This window comes from Physeter macrocephalus, chromosome 8, assembly GCF_002837175.3.
Source record: "Physeter macrocephalus isolate SW-GA chromosome 8, ASM283717v5, whole genome shotgun sequence".
In the NCBI taxonomy this organism is placed as follows: Eukaryota; Metazoa; Chordata; class Mammalia; order Artiodactyla; family Physeteridae; genus Physeter; species Physeter macrocephalus.
Genome location: NC_041221.1, coordinates 14,325,606 through 14,347,040, shown reverse-complemented (window position 1 = coordinate 14,347,040; position 21,435 = coordinate 14,325,606). Strand labels below are relative to the sequence as shown.

Here is a 21,435-nt window from a genome sequence, read left to right as displayed (position 1 = left end):
GTGTGTGTCTGTGTCTGTGTGTGTGTGTGTGTCTGTGTGTGTGTGTGTGGTGTGTGTGTGTGTGGTGTGTGTGTGTGTGTGTGCGCGCGCGCAGGCACATTTCTTCCTCCCAGACATTCCTTGGAAACAGACACCCAAGGGGCGTGCGAGTGTCTCTGCAGAAGGACAGCTGGAGCCCGACCACATGGGAGCCAGCACCTGGGCAGGTGAGGCCTCCTCACACCAGCCCTGCCCCGGGGGAGGGACCCAGGCCCAGAGGCGAGAGCGCCTGCCTGCCTGGCCAGCCCCCTCCCACCCTCTGCGGCTCCGAGTCCCGCAGCCACAGCCCCCGAGCGGCAGGGCTTCCGGAAGAAGTGAGATCACAGGAGGTGAGGCCCAGTCAGCTCAGGGCTGGCGAGGCCCCATGGGGGACATGTGGGAAGAGAAAGGGGAGGTCTGAAGGGCGATCACATTGCAGGATCACTAAGCTCACAGCACCTCCCTCCCAAAGGCGCCTGGTCCATGTGTGTCTCAGTGATTTCAACATCTAAAACTAATTACCGTGGCCCAGTCACTCAGAAACCAGCACCGCTTAGAGCCTGTAAGGGCATTTGTCACTTAGATCGAATGACACCAGCATGCACCGGAGGCTACACTTGTACAGGGCAAGTGTAATGGGATTTTAGAAGACTTCTAGTGGTGCATTTCCAGGTCAGGGAGCCACTGGACTGAAGGGAGCGCTTCTCAGAAGCAAACACATCGGTGAGATTTTGGACATGGTCCTACTTTCACAGCTTATGATTCATCCTGGATAGAACGGACCCTTGGTGTTTTGGGAAACGATGCCTGATGGGAGGTGTGGGCCAGGAGCCACGCGGGACCCACGTCCCACCAGCTCACACTGGTCTGGAGTCCCCAGCTGGGCCCTCGGTAGAATACTCCCAAATGCACAGAAAAGCCACCTGTCCTACATGGTGGCTTCTCCGGGAAGAAGCGTCATCAGGGCATTTTCACCCGCCACCGCGCCAGCAACAAGCCCCAGAGGCGGTGCGCAAGGCCAAAGGCACAGAGTGTGGCCAGAAGAGCAGGGGACGGGGCCCCTCTCTGCACCCTAGACAGAGGCACAGCGGGCGGAGGTGTGCAGGCAGGAAAGGTAGCGAGGCCACCGACAGAAAGTCAGGATGTGCCATCACACGATGGCGACGATGCCCTCCGGTGGGAAGAGAAGAACAGCAGGAGGGGAAGGGGAAGCCAGAGGAAACAAAGGCCCGCTCCATGCAAGGCGAGGCGGGGCTCCGAACTCTCGGAGAAAAGCAGAAAAGCGTGCAGTCGGGCACTTGCACTGACAGCCTCTGCCCAGGCCAGCCCTCCCGTCCCCCGAAGAGACCGGGCGTGAAGCAATCTCCCTCTAGAGTCAGGGCAGATATGATAACAAAGGGTACACGCTCTCAAAGTCAGCTCGAGGCTGGGCCCCGCGGGACGGCTCGGTCCAGCCACGTCCACCAAGTTCACCGACAGACCGCCCTGCACACACCAGGTGGGCAACGCTGTCTGATTTTAAACGCTCTGATGCCACCGTGAACGCCAGGGAGGCAAAAAGTCCTGAGACCAGGGGTGGCCACCCCACGCCCTTCAAGGGTTCCACCCGCAAGACGGTGGGACGTTTCACCCCCTCTAGACCGTCCGTACGTCTGGAAATTCCCAGGGGACAGAGTGTAAGGACTGACCCTCTGGAGGCCGGCACAGGCCCTGCGAGGAGGACACGACTACTTCCTGAGGCACGGCTCGGGGGCTGGGCGCCACCCTGGGGGCCCTGTGAGCGGGGCGGGCTCGGGCGGGGGAAGAGACGGCTCCACTCTCCCGGACCCGGCTGGCCTGGGCCACAGAGGCCGCCTGGGCAGGGCAGAGACGGCCCCTCCCGAGCAAGGCTCCACCAGCCGGGGGCTCCGGTCACTGCTCCCCGCTGGCACCACAGCCAGGGCAGAGGCGGGCTTCCAGCGCACACGCACACGCACACGCACACGCAGACCTCCGCAGCCTCCCCGCCCCCCCACCCGCGTGTCACCACGCGGAACCAAGCACCGGGGGTCACGGCATTTGATGAGTCCAGCGTCTTCACGTGACTGCCAATGCTAAGGGAAGACAGGGCCACTGTGGCTCAGGCTGAGATACTCTATCCAACAGTAAACCTGAAAATAAAAAACCCCTTGGGAACTAGTGCCACCGACGTGTAAAATGATAAACGGACTAATGGTTCTCATGAATAATATTAACAAGAAGTTAATACACGGGAAGCGGTTACTTGGCTCATAAAAAATCAGCGAAATACTTCGAATATGTTACTTTACACTGCTGCTGTATGTGGTTGCTTTAAGCGAAAGAAAATACATTTCCTTTTTTCAAAACGGAGAACTACTGGTCCTCTCGGGTGACAACTGCACAGAGGTCACAGGAAGGCAAGACGGAAGCCGAGTTTCCTCAGGGAATGTGGGCTGTCCTGTCAATCTGGAGCCCTTCATTTTTTCTCCTCAGATCAGTGTGTATTTTATCGTCAAAGTGAATAATATTTTGACAGAAAGGAATAGAGAAGAGGGTCAGACTTTCTCCCTGAAAGAACCATTTTTACAATGGACCAGAATAATTTTGGATTTCCGGGAAAGGAAGCAATAAATAACCGAAGGGCTCTAGGGGGCTGAGGTGACAACTGGCCTCGCTTCCTCCCTCCCTCTCCTCAGAGCCCACCTGAAACGGCCCCTCTTCACCTGAAATTTCGCCCTGACGTCCCCCCTTCTCGCCCCGTCCGAGACCCAGCTAAGAGGGGTGCCCGCCCCCGGCTGAGCAGGGGGGCCACGGGGACCCCTCGGGGAGCTCCAGGTGCCGGGACCCCCAGGCACCCGGCGGGCCCCGGAGCGCTCGCAGAGGCCCCGACGCCCCGGCCCTTCTGACGTGTGCTCGCCACCGCCGCGGCTCGGCCTCTGCCTGGACGGGCTCCGCGAGGCGCTGGCACTTGACCCAGACTTGGGTTTGAGCTGCTGACCCGCCAGCCTCACCTGTCCTGTACCTGGGTCCCAGGTGAGACACGGAGGGGGGAAGCCCACGGAGCTGGGGCAAGGTGCCAGGGCTCCGGGCCTCCCCTCCCCGCCCGCCTCCTCCGCGACAGGCCGCCGTGGGCCGTGGTCGCCACAGGGGCAGGCGGCACAGGGAGGGCACCTCGGCCCACCCGCCGTGGGCGGCACCGAGCACGCTGCACCTGACGGCCCTGGCCGGGCTTCGCGGCGGCCACACAACCGGCACGGTCACGGGGAGGCCGCCCGGCAGCCGGACTTACCAGGACCTCCCCGTGCAGAGGACAGAGCGACGGGAAGACACCAGTGACCACGGCAACCGCACCCCGTCTAAAAGCGTGAGCGAGACGCGGCCGCGCTCGGGCGGCTTTCCTCACCTGTGGCGAGTGCAGCTGGAGGCCCTCGCTGGGGACAGGCTGGCGAGACGGGGTCTGGTCCAGGCGCAAGTTAAAGACAGTGGCCAGGGCGGACTGCGCGGCCCGGGCCTTGGCGAGCTTTTTGCTCCTCCCCGAGCCTTCGAAGAACTGCCCGTCCACGACCACGGACAGGACGAAGTTTTTGGCGTGGCTCTCCCCGCTCTCTGAGAGGAAGTCATACTTCAGTCCCGGGCGCAGCTCGTTCAAGATCATCACGGGGTTCTTCCCGCTCGGGGGCGGGAACGGTGGGGGCACGGGGAGGGGCGGCTGGGCCAGGCTGGCAGGCACGGGAGACGCAGCCAGGCTGAGGTCCCCACTCGAGCTGAAGGAGTCGTCGCCGTTGGCGCCCAGGTAGAAGGGCACGTCTGGCCTGTCCGGGGTCTCGAAGCCATTGAAGAGCGCGTCGGGGAAGTCAGCCTGGTCGGACGTGAAGTCTGCATTGGCGGACAGGCTCCGGCCCATGGCCAGGTGGGCCTCAGAGGCGTTGGGAAACTGGACGAAGGAGCGCAAGGCCTTCTCGGCCGCGTGCAGCTTGGCCTTCTTCTTCGTGGGGCCGGAGCCCTCGAAGACCTGCCCGTTGACCTCGACGGACATGACGAAGAGGGGCGCGTGCACGGGTCCCGTCTGCGACAGCAGCGCGTACTGCAGGCCAGGCTTGATCTCGTTGAGCTGCATCAGTGCGTTCTTGGGCAGCGCGGGCCCCGGCGCCCTCCTCCGCTTCTTCAGGCGGAACTTGGAGCGGCCGTTGCTGCTCTCTTCCAGGGCCCGCTTCCTGCCGGCGCCCCCGCCGCCCCCGTTGGAGAGCGGGGCGCCCTCGCCGGGCCCCGGGCCGCTGCCGTCCTTGGGGGGCGCGCCGTCCAGACCGCAGTTTTCCTTAACATCTGTGCTGCTCGGACCTGCGGTGCCCAGAAAGAGTAACTTACAACGCCTTCGTCGCAGGATCTTGTAAATGCAAAATTTATAGATTCCTTTATCGCCCTTTGTAACTGGTTAAGTGATGTGTGCTTATACATTTTGTTCCTGGCTGCATACGTGTGGAGCTGTGCATTTAACCACAGAGCTATCCACCTAAATTGGAATAACTGGAGTAATCTGACATTCCGAGAAACGATAACTAATCCTGTTTCTATTTAGTATCACGGACTGCTTTTGCATTAAAAGATGAATTTTTAAATCATCTTTTTCTACGAGAATATTCCGAAGCATCTAGAGGACTTTTATTCAAGTTTATCAAAATGTGGGATGATAAAGTAACCCAGAAAGACCTTACATTAATAAATCTAGTATGAGTATTGACAAATGTACACTTTATTTTAGCATTTTCTTCCTTTTCAATGCCATCTACTCTCATGCTATACTCATGTTGGGCTTTCAATTGCAGCCTTCCCCAGAAAAGAAGACATTATTTAAAACATGCATTCACAAGTTACTTGGTTTTTCTGGTTTAAAATATGCAATTAATATGTGCAGTTATTTGGTTTGGTTGGTGGATCTTAGAAAACTGCTTATGTAAAGTATTCTGGCCTTTTAGAAATTATTTTGAAGGATATAGCTTCACTTCTAGTATTCATTTAACATTTTTTCATTATGTATGGGGACTGATTTGCCTCTGAATCCTTAATACATCCCATGATAGAAAAAAATATATAAGGCAAGATAGGAAGACTGACCCTGCAGACGGCCACAGCTCCCTAACTTCCCAACTGAAGGTGGCATCTTTGTCTTTTTTAGAAAAACAAATATTTGATGGATTTACAGAATAATTTAGTTATCCTACCGTTTAAAGGTCGTTTATTTTTACAACTAATAAAGATAATTTTAGAACTCTAAAAGTTCATGGCAAAATAAATATGATTTTAATTGCAAAAGGGGGAATAAAAAAGCATTCACTCTCCCCTTTAAGTTTATCAGATAAAGCTTTTTTAAAAAGAGAAAAAGAAGTAACTCCTTGTTTTCCTGGTTAGTTTGCACACGCTGTTGGCCGCAGGAAGCTCGGGGTAACTATCACAGGGCTTTACAAAACTGTTGACATGAACGTACTTGAAGACCTACCACTAGTTTTTGAGAATCCACATAAGTCTTTTAAGCAACGGAAATATTTTTCACAACTGTAAGCCAGTTTACAAGTACCCCAATACGGTGGCCCTCGGTCTGTTTCTACTACATAATGTGAAAGTAGATTCTGACTATGCTAAGGAAACTGAGAAAAACAGTGAAAACGCTCATCGGCCCTACCCATGGGAGGGGGCTTAACGTGGCAGCAAGTCTGGGTCACCGGCTGCCAGTCCCCCACAGTTCAAGCTCTCAGATTCCCAGGGCTGTCACCACTCAGCTGAGATGTGAGAACGGCCCTGGTTTAAATACAGGCCACGGGAAGACCGCCACCACACCGTGGCAGAGACTGGGAGATGGCCAAGCTTTCCCTACAGACTTCATGCCTCCTACGTACTCCTGACACACACCACTTCTCCCAGTTGACAAAGCTGACGGAATGGACACTAAATTTTCATTTATAACATCCTCCAGCAAAAGCTCAATAGGTTACTCCTTTCGGTGCTCAAGGGAAACAAAAGGTTACAAAGGGTGGGGCAGGACAGAATTGAGATGAACAAACGAGCAGGAACATCACACGCTACATGATTGCTTACGTTTTGACGTTACCGCTGAACAGAATTATCACTACATAAGTCAGATCATGATAAATATATCCTGACATGCATTTAATCAAACGTTTATAATCTCTGGAACAAACAAATGCTTTCTTTTAAAAAATAAAAATAATCCGTATTGATTATAGAAAAATACACTTTCTATAAGATAGCTCACATAGATTCTAAGTTCTTATTTGCTTCAGAAGCATGCAAATACTGCTCAGGTTCTACTTTACTAAAAATGCTACGATGTAAAGGAAAATAAAACACTAAAATTGGAGAAAGACCTCCCACTATCATAACTCTTCTTAAATAGATGCTTTCTCTTTCCATATCATGCTACTTTATTTCATAAATGTGAATATTAACCATGATAAAAATTTTCCATCGCTTTCAAAATGGTAGAAAATACAGGACTGGCATTTCAAAGTTTCAGCACTAGAACCGACAGTTTATCTTTCCAGAGAATGTATTCAGAAGGATTCTTTACCTCGGTAAGAGACTACCGGATCAGTCTGGGGGCAGTTATATCCCTACACACACTGTGACATTTCCCCCCATACCTGATGACCAGCGCCGCGGTGACAGCGGGAGTGCGCTGACCCCTGAGAACACAGGCTGGGTTCCAAGAGCCTGAGAGCAGCTGTGCCGAGGGCAGCACCGCCGGCAGCCAGAGGCCTCGGGAGGAGGTGCTGCCACAGGGACTGAAACCGCGCCTGGTCACGTCTTCTCACACTTGCGTCCCAGGAATGACCTCCAGCCTGAGGGCACACGACTGCGGGGTCACCCAGCAAAGACCCAGCCACTCCACGGCACCCGCTACACTCGTGGAGCAGCACCCCTGGCTTCTGCGTGCAGACAAGCCAACTCCGAGGCCTTGGCTGTGGGTTCTGGGTGCGGCCGAGGGAAAGTGGTGGACTGTATCCTCATCCTCGGTGACCGTTCGTCACTCACACCTGCGGGTTCTTCCCAGGACCTCTCCACACGGACAAGTAACAGTGCACATTACACACATACCAGAACACTGATGTCTCTGTTGTGATTTCCCTACTGAAAGCTCCCAACTCCTGTGGGAGCATTTAACCTTATGCAAATGCTCTGCTATCCGGGATTAAAGACAAAACAGAACAGAGAAGTATGTTCACTGAACTCTTCAGCTACGAACATCTATGAACCATGTTGAGAGGGGGAAAGCCGAGGCTCTCTGCCCCTCCGTCCCCTCCATCCCAGAGGGCAGTGTGGAAAGGGGTTTCAGGCCACGCCGGCCCGAAGGCCCATCAGAGTCTTTGGAAACAAGATCAACAGACCCATGCGAGTCTCCTTCCTTCAAAATGCACGGACAACCCACCGTATTTGAAGGGAAGATGTTATGCACTGTCACCCCAAATGACCAACCTCAAAGGTCGTCTCAGATTTACACAGATGGAAGTAGGACCATGATCGTGAGAACCACGCAGTGACAGAGCACGAAGCCATGCGGCTTTATGACACGTGCGCCTGGAGGCAAGCCTCCCCCCCTTCCAGGCGTGTGCATCAGGACCCCAGGATGACAGCAAGGAAGGAAAATCCAGACAAATGGCTGTAAGGAAACGCCCACAGTAGACACCGATACCTACTGTAGACATTATATAAAAATTAAACACATGCCACCGTTAACAGTCTGTATCGAAGGAAGAAAATCACCCCCCCCCAAGTTGGTCCCATTCAATAAATTTACAACACTAAGATTTTAATAGAAAATTAGCCACTTGATACTATGTGATAGGCCTAGATCTTACTCATGTTTTCTTCATCTTCTACATCCATGGCAAAATACTTTTGAGGGTTTCTTGACTGGCGGAGACTGTTTCTGTCTGAAAGACAGCAAGAAAATGACACTGAGTGTACCAGTCATATGAGGTAAGTCTCTGTGGAAAAAATCGCAGAACAAGGACGGTTAGGCCTGCCCTCTGTACAGAACATTCTGATGTCCCCACCTCTTCAGCATGGTACAGGACCCCCAGCGTGCCCCCAAGGATCCCGGCCAGGACTCCGCTGCTGGGGGGGCGGGTACCATGCAGGGAAGATTTCGGGCCACGCTGCAGAGGACGGCCTGGGTTCCAGGGGTCAGGACCATGGAGAGCTCCGAACCAAGGGAAGGGTGACACGTTTAGATCTCAGAAAGACACCTCGTCAAGACAAACCCCAAACAGAACTCCAGCCCATCTGCCACGTGATCTCCGTTCTGGGGAGACTTTGGTTTGGGTTATAAAATAAAGCTGTGGAGCAAGAACACGCCACAGCACTCACCCTCCTACTCCCCTTCACCTTGGACTGAGAAGCATCACGCGGACGAAACTAAAAAGCACATAATTGTTCAAATCTGATCTAATTTCTTAGCCACGTGTAACTTATTATTCTGCTGTCAGGAGAAACCACAAGAAATGCTCAAAGAACAATTATTCCAATTATATAATTACTAACAAATTTAAGAGTTTCCTCTTCCTAAATACCTTGGCTATACTTTGCAGGACTGTACTAACATATAATCTGTAATAAAGAATCCCATCAAATTGCCACTGAGGAAGAAGATCTGCAAATTTTGTAGTCACATTTTTTTATAGAAATTAAATTTATATTATAAATCAGTTAAGAGGCAAATGTATTGCTTTTAAGAAAACGGTGACTAAAATGTGCTAAACATCTCTCTCATATAACATATACGTAGACGTTTCCATGACAATCATTTGTTAATGACATTAACTCTCACTGTATATCTGGTAAACATACAGTTAAATGAGTTAAAAGTTAAATGAGTTTTTATTTAGACTCCTTTATTCAAGCAAGTGTTCCAGATAGTTTTTAAAGCATTAACATTTTATATTCATGAATTACTTCAACAAAAATTTCTGAAAGTTTATTATATGAAAAGCACAGTACTGGATATTACAAGAACCTAAAATGAATCAGACAGACTACAATTGAGAAATTTAAATAAAAATATTGTCTGGATAGCTGATTGTATTAAGGAATAACTTTCAGTCATTTTAGGCGTGGAAATAGTGCTTATCTTTTAGTGATATATACTGAAGTGTCTACAGACGAAATGATACCTGGGATTTATTATCATAAAATGATTCCGTGTGGCGGGAAAAAGCAGACACGGATGAAACCGAGGGGCCACGGCTGGCGACGCTGCTGCGGCCTGACGGGCGCTTGGGCTCACCACACAACTCTGCATCGCTGCGTGTGTTTTAGTATTTCCACCGTGGAATAGTCTCAAGGAAAGTAATTTCCTTGAGGTCTGGAATGGGCACGGTGCCAGACCGCCCCATGCCCTCAGTGAGACGCAGGCGCTCCAAGGGTCGACTCGGCCACGGTCAGGGCGTGTGACGGTCAAGCTGATCCTGGAGGGGGAGCGGGTGGGACATACCGTGGAGGCTGTGAACAGGCAGCGTGCGGGAAGCACAGAGGCTGGGTGAGCAAGGCACTTAGAGAGCGCTGCCGAGAAACTCAGTTATCGGTTATCGGTTCTGGAAGCAACCACACAAGCTGCCCAGAGCACTCTGTTCTTTCTGGCTGAGAGCTGGATTCAAAGCAGGCAAAGGGGCTCGTGTGGTGGGAAGACGAAGGGCGCGCCCCCCATTCAGCCCAACCGCAAACCCTGGATGGCGCAGACACAGCAAGCACGGGGAGGCTCGGGACGGTGGAGCGGAGACGGCACAGCAGCACGGGGCCCGGGGACGGCGTGGCGGTGAGTCCCTCACGTCTTCTTTTTGCATCATTATCCCAGGCTCGGAGCTGAAGAAGCCGGCAACCTGGAAACACCAGTGGGCAGAGACCAAAACACCCAACGCAAACTGTCTCTCTGGCCAAGGGACCAGGAGAGGACCTCCCAGCAGGACAGGAACCTGACAGACCGAACTGCCCTATTCAGCCAGACCCCAGCCTCCCACCCAGCAAGGACGTGGGGTGGGGGAGCCTCGCGTCTCATTCCCTCTGGGCTGTGACGACCCCCTCCCCCCTCTCCCCGGCGATGCAGAGTCAGGGAGAACAGGCGGGGAGCCTGGACTTCCACCCCACCTGGCGGTACCCAGGCGCCTGCCCCCTCCCCACTGCGGGTGTCACAGGAGGCCAACGCCCAGCAGTGCCAGTGGAGGCCAGGGAACCTGGACGTGCACCCCCGTCCGGCAGCGATGAGGCGGCGTCTCCTCTCCCCAACAGAGGGCTGTGACAGAAAGCCAGCTGAAGCAGAGGTCCAAGTAAGACTCAGGTTCTTGTAACATAATATGTCCAGGTTTCAATCAAAAATCAACTCATCACACTGAGAGCCAGGAAGATCTCAAACCGAATGGAAAACGACAATTGATGCCGACCCAGAGACATCGGCATTATCTGAGAAAATTTTAAAGCAGCCGTCATGAAAAAGAAGTGGGAGGAATCAGTAAGTGATCTCAACACTGCCTATGCAGTCCGAGTCATCAAGACAGACAGGCAGACCACACGGAACGAAACAGAGGACCCAGAGGCAGGCCCCCACAAAACACCCGCTCGTTGTTGACAAAGGTGCTCAAGCAACGCAGTGAAGGAAGGACAGCCCTGTCAACAGACAGTGCTGGGCAGCCGGGCACCTAGAGCTCACACCCCACACACACGTTCACCTGGAATGGACCACGGGCTATTAAACGTAAAGCATGAAACTACAAGGCGTTCACAAAAATCACGGGAAGAGAACATCCGTGGGATCTCGGACTCGGCAAAGAGTGTGCAGATTGGCCGCTAAAAGCACGATCCATAAAAGGGAAAAATGATGAACTGGAACCCATCGAAATTAAAAACCTTTTGCTCTGCTGAAGACCCTGTTAAGAAGACGAAAAGACAAGCTATGGGCTGCGAGCGAATATTTGAAAACCACATCAACAAACAAAACACACAAGAAACTCCCGACAATAAGACACACACTCCCATTAGAAAGAGACGTTTCCCCAAAGAACGCGCACAGACGGGTGTTCACACGGGGGACGGTGTGCCTCGTTAGCCACTAGGGAAATGGGACCTAAAACCACGTGAGACGCCACCACACACCTACGAGGATGCTAAAATAACGAGAACCCAAGGGCCAGCGAGGATGGGGAGAAACGGGATCGCTCACACGCTGCCGGGGGGGATGTAAAATGGTACAGCCGCTCCGGGAACCAGGCTGGTGGTTTCTTAAAACTAAACACGGGCATTTAGTCCAGAGAAATGAAGACTTACGTTCACATAAAAAACGTATACAGGAACGCTTATAGCAACTTTATTCATCACAGCCCCAAACCGAGACAACCCTTCAGCAGGTGACGGGTTGAACACACGGTGGGCCAGCCGCACCACGGAGCACCGTGCGACAATGAAAAGCAACAAACTATTGACACACGCAATAACCCGGATGAACCTCCAGAGAATCCGGCCGAGTGAAAAAGCCAGTCCCAAAGGTTACATACATTACAGCCCATTTATACAAAGGTGGTCCTTGAGCAACACGGGTTTGAACTGCATGGGTCACTGAGACACAGATTTTTTTTCACTAAGCACGACCTACCCCACCGCATGGCCTGAGGTTGGCTGAGTCCAAGGATGAGGATACAGAGGGCCGACTATCAGTTACACGGGTTTCCGACCGCACCTCGCGTCGGCACCCAAGCCCTGCGCTGTTCAAGGGTCAACCGTACAACATTCTTGAAACGAGAAAACGGTAGAAATGGAGAGCAGAGTAGTGGTTGCGAGTGGGGAGGGTGTGGGTGTGACTATAAAAGCACGACGGGGTGGCAACGGATGCTCCGGATCTTGACTGTCCTGAGGTCGGCACCCCGGCTGTGACAGGGCGCTGTGTAAAGGGAACATCGTTCTCCCCGTATTGTTTCTTACAGCTACACGTGAATGTACGTTCTCTCAAGATAAAAAGGTCAATTTAAAAGCGGGCAGAAGGCACACCACATAGCGGCCGGTGCGCTGAGAGGCTGGCTTCCCTGGAGGTCTGGGACAAGGAGGCCATGCCTGCCGTGACAGTGACGGCAACTCTGAGCACAGGAGAACCCTGCGCCGCCGGAGCTCACCTGGTTTGTAGGACATGCCTCGTTTTCCTGCTCTTTCATATTAAAGTTCTAAAAAAGGACAGGGAAAATGTCTCACAGCAGAAAATAATCAGGCTGTGCACAGTGTGGGTGGGTACGTGTACGTTAAAAGTGGAAGCCAGAAATCTCTTGCAGAGCAGAAGCCAATATTTTCAGCTTCTACAAATGCCAACTCTCGTACCGAAGGTTACAAAACAAAGCAAAATAGCAAATGCAAGCACTTCAGAGCATTTTACATAACCATTTTTCTTTCATTCTGAAAAGCACCTCATATGGCCTGGACCACAAACACATAAGAATTAAAACCCCATCCAAAATCCCATATGGAACAAAATTCCAGGAATGGCCAGGTAAAGAAAGGCTCGACTTGACAGCACTATTCGAATGCCTTCTTCATTTTTCAGGGTCCCGTAAGCATTAAGAAGTCAGTGGAACTGGGGGGGGCAGGGAGGCATGAAAAGACCATTAAACTTGGCATCGAAAGACCTGGAACTTAAGTTTAACTTGATTCCAGTTATAATTTCAACTTTTCTTTTTTTAAATAGAACTAGAAAAGCTGATCTTATGTGGAAAAATAATCAGGTTTGAACAGTCAAGAAAACTCTGAACTAAAGGAGCAGTTGGGTGGGTCTGGTCCTCCCAGACTGGAAAGGATGGGGCGCCAGCATCCAAAGCATGCCTGCGGCTCATGGACCGTGGAGCAGGGAGACGGACTCAGGACAGAGCAGCTTCCCACACCACTGACCAATGCGCTTTCTAACACGTGGGCCTGGAAAGGGGTAAGCCCCGGAGGAAGAGGCAGCTGGACCCACCAGTGCCACTCGGTCAGCGTCGGTTTTGGTTCCCCATGGGTTCGCGTCTGACTTCCGATAACATGATCGGATTGGCAATGCTTTATTTTCTAAGTGGGTGGTGGGTAAATGGTCATCTGTTGTGTGATTCCTTATACACTGTAGATGTTCATGACGTAAGCCAAGGTGTACATACATATGTAAAATACAACATTCCTATCCGCTTCTGACAGCACCCTTATCCTCACTGTGGAAACGTCAACCTGCACACATTCCTCCCTTTCCCTTGGTGAAAAAAAGGTTTTCTGGAATAAAATACAGAGAACATAACTTATTAACATTCAGGATGCATCAGAACATGAATTCTCTATTGTGCTGGTGAAAAATGCTATCTTTAGGAATTCACTAAAAATTTATAGATTAAAAAATGTTTAAGACAAGCAGTAACTTGACAAAAATTATTAGCGATTATTACTGGGTTTTATCCATGGTACTCTCGAACAGGATGGTTTTGAGAAAAGTTTTACATATTCTTAATGACTGTTAAGGGTTTCAGTTTTAATAGCCATACACTACACATTTTTAAAGAGCGAAGTGTTAAAATGAAGATTCTTCATGTTAATTCTCTACTATAAATTAAGCAACTTGCTAAAGGCTAGACTAATTTCGCAGCTACAGCAAAACACTGCATGATGATTTTATTATTTATTTAACAAAGGTAACTGAAGTATAAAATTCTTACATAATTTCAAAATAAATAATCTGAAATTCAACAACTTAATCATGCATGTTTAGAGAATGCATTCATGATTTGTATTTTGCTTCCAATATTTTGCTCTCTAAACAAACTAATATCATCAAAATATTCAAAACATTCAATTTATAATATTTAACAGAGAAATAGTTTCCTTCCTAGGGAACCATCCAAATAACAGATGTTCAGTTATCCTTTAGAGATTTTGTACACACTGAACTAGATACAGCAGACTGTGCATAGCAAATGAGGTTCAAGCATTACTTCTAAAACACATGTTTTTTTCTAGTGAAATGCAACATGGAATAATTAAAATAACCATAGCAATCGACAAAAAAACTCTTGGAACTAATAGGCAATTATAGAAAGGTTGCAGAATACAAGGTTAATATACAAAAGTCAATTGCTTTCCCACATGCAAGCAAGGAACTGGAATTTGACATAAAAAACACAACACCATTTACATTAGTACCCCCCCAAATGAAATACTTAGGTATAAATTTAACAAAATATGTACAAGATCCATATGAGGAAAAGTGCAAAACTCTGATGAACGAAATCAAAGAACTAAATAAATGGAGAGAAAATCCATATACATGGACAGAAAGACTCAATAATGCTGATTATGGCTCTTCCCAACTCGATCTACAGATTCAATGCAATCCCAATCAAAACCCCAGCAAGGTATTTTGTGGAAATCAACTAACTGATTCCAATGTTTACATGAAGAGGCAAAGATCCAGAGTAGCCAACACAATATTGAAGGAGAAGAACAAATTCGGAGGACTGACAGTATCTGACTTCAAGACTGACTATAAAGCTATGGTAATCAGGATAGTGCGGTATTGGTGAAAGAAGAGCCAAATAGATCAATGGAACAGAACAGAGAGCCCAGAAGCACACCCACATAAATACTGTCAACTGTTCCTTGACAAAGGAGCTAAGGCAATACAATAGGGCGAAGATAGTCTCTTCAACAAATGGTGCTGGAAGAGCTGGTCATCCACATGCAAAAACTTCAGTCTAGACACAGATCTTACAAACTACACAAAAATTAACTCAAGATGGATCACAGACCTAAATGTAAAATGTAAAACTCCTAGAAGATAGCATAGGAGAAAACCTAGATGACCTTGGGTTTGGCAATGACTTTTTAGATACAACATCATAGGCATGATCCACGAAAGAAAGAATCGCTAAGCTGGACTTTATTAAAATTAAAAACTTCTGTTCTATGAAACACAATGTCAAGAGAACAAGCAGACAAGCCACAGGCAGGGAGAAAATTTTTGCAAAAGAAATAGCTGATAAAGGACTGTTACCCAAAATATACAAAGAACTCTTAAAACTCAACAATGAGAAGACAACAACCTGATTAAAAAATAGGCCAAAGACCTGAACAGACACCACACCAAAGAAGATATACACATGGCAAATAAGATGCTTCACATCAGCTGTCATCGGGGAAATGAAAATTAAAACAACAATCAGATGCCCCTCCACACCTATCAGAATGGTGAAAATCTAGAACACAGACAACAGCAAACGCTGGCAAGATTGCAGAGCAACAGGAACTCTCATTCACTGCTGGTGGGAATGCAGAATGGTGTGGCTGCTTGGGAAGACAGTCTGGCGGCTTCTTACAAAACTAAACAGACTCTTACCATAGGAGCCAGCAATCGCTTTCCTTGGTATTTACCTAAAGGAGCTGAAAACTTATGTCCACACAAAAACCTGCATGTGGGTATTTATAGCAGCTTTATCCACAGTTGAAAAAACCTGGAAGCAACCACGTTGTCCTTCAGTAGGTGAGCAAATAAACTGTGGCCCATCCAGACAATGGAACAGTATTCAGAGCTAAAGAGAAATGAGCTATCAAGTCAAGAAAAGACATGCAGGAAACGTGAATGCATATTCCTAAGTGAAAGAAGCCCATCTGAAAAGTCTACAGACTGTATGATTCCAACCACATGACATTCTGGAAAAGGCACAACTATGGAGACAGTAGAAAGATCAGTGGCTGCCAGGGGTGGGAAGAGGGGAGGGAGGCACAGGTGGGGCGCAGACGCTGTTTAGAGCAGTGACACTACTCTGCAGGACACTATTGTGAAGATTAATAAACAGAAACTCCATATTTTTATAACCACACTCTGTCCTTCGAGATGAATGAAGAGTAACAACACATGTGAAATACGGTCCACGCTTGCTCTGTTCATCACGGCCTAACGAAAATCCATTTATCTGAAAATGATACTTTATTTTCTGGAATGAAAGGGAAAAAAGAGAATACTGTGAGCTGTACTTTCAATATGAACACTAATATTTACACTAAGAATAGGCACTGTTAAGATTTGATCCAATTCCCATAGTATTTCAAGTACATTCCACAAATCTAACTCCACACATCTGCTTTCGAATCTCAACTGTCAAACTAGGGTGACTCTGCCCATCCCTGGAACACACCCCCAGCTGAAGGAGCTCCTTCCCAGGGAGCGTGGCCCCCACTTGTGCTGGGAAGCCCGTCTGTGCAAGTGCAATGAAATGTACCCACCCATCTGTCACAAGAGATTCTGGGAGCCCTGGGCCTTCCATCCATAACTGCTGTCCACCAGGGGTCAGCAACTTCCCTTGCTTGTGCCCCTCTCCTGGCAGACACAGTGTCTCCCACTCTTGCCAGAGACTGGTTAAGATCCCGTCCTTCCTGATATACACAGCACAGCAGCAATGCGTCACAGAAATCCCCCTCTTCACCCACACCTGCCCCATGGGTGCCCAAATCCCTGGTGCCGGCACACAGAAGGCTCTAATGGCTACGTGTTGCATGAACGGATGGATGGATGGATGGGTGGGTGGGTGAACAGATGAATGGGTGGGTGGGTGAACGGCTAGGTGGGTGGATGGGTGGATGGATGGGTGGGTGGACTGGATGGATGGCTGGGCGGGTGGGTGAATGAATGGATGAAGAGATGGGTGGATGGATGGATGGGTGGGTGGGTAGATGGGTGGGTGGGTGAACAGATGAATGGGTGGGTGGGTGAACGGCTAGGTGGGTGGATGGGTGGATGGATGGGTGGGTGGACTGGATGGATGGCTGGGCGGGTGGGTGAATGAATGGATGAAGAGATGGGTGGATGGATGGATGGGTGGGTGGGTAGATGGGTGGGTGGGTGAACGGCTAGGTGGGTGGATGGGTGGATGGATGGGTGGGTGGGTGGCTGGGTGGACAAACGCCCTCCCGCCCTAAGCCTCCAGCTGCCACAGCACTCTGGCCCTCACAAAGAGGCAGCCTCTCAGCGAGGTGGAAGCAGGGGAGAAGCCTGGCATGACAGCTGCCTGCTCCCCCAGGTACTGTCTGCATCTCCTCGATGGCACAGTGTCCATGCCCCGTCCTCCAGCACTATCAGAGGTGGCTCACCTCTACAGGTCTGGGCCTCCATTTCTATAAAAAGGTCCCCACCCCCCGTTCACTTCTCCATCCTGGAAACGCGGGGGAGCCCAGCTGGACCGCAGCACAAGCACAGCGGCCGGGGCCATCACAGGGTGGGCAGAAGGACTGGGCCCAGACAAGGGCGCTGTCACGCTCAGGACAAAGCACTCACTGAGAAAGCCCTTCATCGCAAAATACAGGAGGGCATTCATAAAGTGGGGGGCGGGGGGGTGAAGGAGCCTTCTGGGCTCTCCACCCCGTCCCTCCCACTGTCCCGCGACTCCGCAGCAGTGCCGTGAGTGGAGAGAAGGCGACAGCGTCTGCGCTGGTCGGGCCCGGGGAGGGCCGGTCTAACAGTCCCGGGAGTGTGACCTGGGCTCCAGACCCACCTTGGGCCTCAGGGGGCAGCACCTACCAAGACAGCAGTGTCTGCTGTATGGGGGTCCTGGTCAGTATTTAAACTGCACATTGTTCTCTTCTAACCGTAATTTTCTAACAACTAAGCTGAGCCATGTGGCTCTCATCCAGAGTAAACAGCCAATACCCTGCCTTGTGGAAGGGAGTGACCCTTCCACAGGAGCAGTGAAAAATCACTGAAATCGCATTGCTACTGAAACCAAGGAACCTGCTGCTACACTGTACTGATAAATAAGTAAATTCGAAAAGGCACACATTATACCAGTCTTTACACAGGATTTGGAGCCCTTTAGAATTATACAATACTAAAAGACTACATCTCACATCTTGTAAAACTGCCCCAATTTGGTATAAATGGGATGGCCAGTCCTAATAATACTCGTAATTTTCAAAGGCATTATCATTAGTTCCAAATACAGGGCATGTTGTAAATAGGAACAGGTACTTACACACACCTAGTGCTGCTCGGCAGAGCTCACACTGAATCTACACACACAGGCGTGTCCGGTGAGCACGACCCACCTAATACGCGGGGCTGCATGGCCACATCTTGTCACACCCAGTTTCTCAAGATGTTGGCCTGAGACCGCAACGTGCTTGGGGATGGTTTTCCTGCTGAAGAATAAGATTCTGGAACGTGTGGAGACATTTAGAATTTGTATACAGTGGGACTAATACACACCATGCGAATTACAGTAAGTTCCAAAAGGATGATGACAGAACCGTCCTTCCACTTCTCAAAATTTTCCCCAGTTTGTGTTTAGCGATGAGGGGCCATGGAGAAAAAACAGTGGCAAGTCTAAATTTAGGGTATCTGGATGAACATCCCTTGCAGTTTTGGCTTCCGCCTTTGTCTTAGCCCCCTACTGCCCTGTCTTGCTGCCACCTCGCTCTTTCATGCCTGACCGGGGAGCGGACACACCGACGCTGCGACCAGCTGCAGGCCGGGAGCAGCGGGCACGCCGAGGAGGCTACGCCCGCGCGCCCCGGGGACGCCGCCTCTGCCCTGGACACACACGGTGGGCGTGGTGCCCGCAGAGGCCACACATGACAAGGCCCCGCCGCTCCCAGACACAGAGCCCCACGAGTACAAGCGGCTGTGTTACAGTGAGCAAGATGCTCTTATCACAGATCACTGACTCCAAAGTGAGTTTCTTCTTCCTCTTCTTGGGAAGCCACACTAAAGAACTGTAGCTCATTTTATTTCCTGGAGAGATGACCGTCTCCTGCCGCAGAAGACCCCAAAGATGCGGTGCTGGAGAAAGACCCCGTTCCAGCCCCATCAGCTGCTGGGTAACGAGGTGGCAGCCGGAAAACAACTGGCTATCGCCTCAGCAGGAGCATCTCTGCACCTCAGACATTCTCTGTTGGTCAACGCATTCTACGTGGAGACAGCAAACTCTCAGCACCTCTTAAAGCAACAATTCACCCCAAAGCCAGTAGTCTGTGATTTCTATAGTCACAGGCAACTTTTAAATCTGGTGTTAAGAAAAAAATATTGATCTTAACACATCAAGTTGAATTAAAGACTGAAATTATCTGGAGTGTTGAATGGAAGGAATTTGCTCTCCATGTTTTTAAATGGAAAACACCGTAACAGCAGCAGCCACAGTCTTACCACAGCATGAAGAGTAGTTGTGACGTTAGAAAGTCAGTCAGTAGGGAAGAGTGGCAGCAAAGGAGAAATTACAAAGCGTCTGTCTCTAGAGGGAAAACCTCCTGGGACTCAAAGCTACACACTTCAAAGATTTCATAAATGTCTTCCGAAAAAATACTTTAAACCTTGACGCTAACGTGACTTCTAGACATGTTTAGAGACACGTTTTCAAAATCTTCCTTTTTAAGTGAGTCCCTAGCTAAAACTCTACGCAATGCCAACAGAAGAAAAGAGAGGCACTCTAGAGGGAAAGCAACAAGATAAACTCACAGGCAGGTCAGAACACGTTCCCGCACCGCACCGCGTTGGAAGCCCGGTATTTGCACTTCAGGATGAAAGACAAATGAGTTACCTTTCCTCTCAGAGCGTCTCTTGCGCCTCCTTTTACACCGGCGGATGCTGAGGACAGTCCCCGTGGCCAGGGTCCCCGCAATGAGCGGGGCCAGCCGTGGCCAGCCCGGCCCCGTCCCAGCCCCCGGCCACCGGGGTGGGCGCTCAGGCAACCATCTGAGCCGCGCGGCTGCGACGGCCCTCGTGGACACGTGGGAGGGCGGCTTCTCCCCCGCCCCAGGCTCACTCTTCAAAGCGCAGATGGAGGGGCCCTCAGCCCTTCAAAGTGGGCAGGGCCATGACTCCGGGGGCGGGGGGGGGGACACCAACTCCCCAGCAAAGAGCCCTGCCTAAAAAACCCCAGCGTCTCCAGAATATACACAATTCCTCAAATAATGAAGTAGAACCACCAAGAGTCCAGTTCACAAAATAACACTGCCCGAAGTAACGCTCCCACGCAGCACTGCTTAGGGACCCAGGACCCCACGGCTTGGGGACACCGCTGGCCCCACCTGCACACGGGCACCTGTGGCCAGACAGGCACAACCCTCTCCCTCCCACCCAGCCTGGCTCGCTGGGGGGTGCAGAGCACGGCACACACACACACACACACACACACACACACACACGCACGCACAGACACACGCACGCGCACATGCATACGTGCACACGCACGCACAGACACGCACACACGCGCGCACACACACATCTCAGGGCGCGGGACCCGCACTTGGACTGGCCCAGCACAACCCACAGCCCTCTGCCCCGCTCGTCCAGACACGCTGTGTAGGTGCTCTCCCACACCTTGGCGGCCGTCCTTGGAACAAAAGGCGACTGCATCCGAGCCCTGAGGACGGGGGTGTCTTGGGGGGGAGTCAGCGTGCAGGGAGGATGTGAGTAGCAGAGCCCTTCGGCAAAAGAAAAGTTAATCGATGCGTCAGAATCTTTCTCTGCGCACAACTGACCGTGTCTTGCATCAAAAGTGCTCCTTTCCTGGCAATGCCAGCACGGCTTTTCCAACTTACTATTCCAAAGGCGCACATGAATTAACGCCGGCTTCACCACGATTGCACGTGGAGCCTGAGCCGCGTTTTGCCACTTCAAGCAGCTCTCATTACCCTTAGACTTGTGTGGGTGCCCGTCCGGACGTGCTCCACGGAAGACGTGGCCCCGCGGAACCCCTTCCCCAGGGCTCCAGGCAGTGGGCACTGCTGGGACAGCACCCACCGCTCGCCCTGGGGAGGGAGCAGAGTGCAACCCTGAGCGCATGCCCGCCGACCCCGTCCCCGGCTGCCGGTGCAGCTCAGCTCCTGCCGGCAGCTCTTCTAACTCTGCTTTCCTGGGTTCCGTACGGTAGTTGGCTATGTGGCATCCATACATCACACTGCAAACTATTTTAACTATATTTTCTTTTGGTTGATGCTCTGGCATTTGGGGGCCTTGCAGACCCTGGGAAGGAGAGACTGCCCCTCCCGGATGAGCTGATTTGCAGAGACGGCAGAGGGCTGGGCCAGGAGCAATGCCAACCACAGCCCACACTGCGATCTAACCTCCCGCCAGGCCCTGCTGCCCTGCCCCTGCCGCAGATCACTCAGGCAGGGACCAGGCAACCGGAAGCCACCGCGACAGCCCAGAGCCTGCCAGGGTGACTCAAACTGGCCAGTCCTAAGTGGTTTACTCTGCCCTGCCTTGCTGTTCTCATGGAAACCCCCCAAAAGGCCTCCTCACTCCCTTCTCCCTCCTGACCCAAACGGGTGCTCCATGTCCTGCGGGGTGGGGCACCTGCGGCGCCTCCACTCACGACTACCCCGCGGGTGCAGGAGGGACAGCGGCACGGTTCTCAAGACGCCTGCTTT

The 21,435-nt window shown here is 51.1% G+C and overlaps 1 protein-coding gene across 11 annotated transcripts in view; it reads right to left on the bottom strand.

Moving 5' to 3' along the window:
* Positions 1–21,435, bottom strand: part of ADARB1 (adenosine deaminase RNA specific B1) — a 168,243-nt gene that overhangs the window by 129,660 nt on the left and 17,148 nt on the right. For 10 of the 11 annotated variants that reach the window (XM_007102927.4, XM_055086462.1, XM_055086460.1 and 7 more), the window contains 2 exons: positions 7,890–7,964; positions 3,422–4,356 (listed from right to left, as the gene is read on the bottom strand). In XM_007102927.4, the coding sequence (XP_007102989.1) occupies positions 3,422–4,356; positions 7,890–7,917 (963 nt within the window). In that variant the 5' untranslated portion in view covers positions 7,918–7,964. Of the gene's footprint in view, positions 1–3,421; positions 4,357–7,889; positions 7,965–8,087; positions 8,459–21,435 lie in introns of those variants that run through there. The other variant, XM_055086461.1, reaches the window with a different exon arrangement.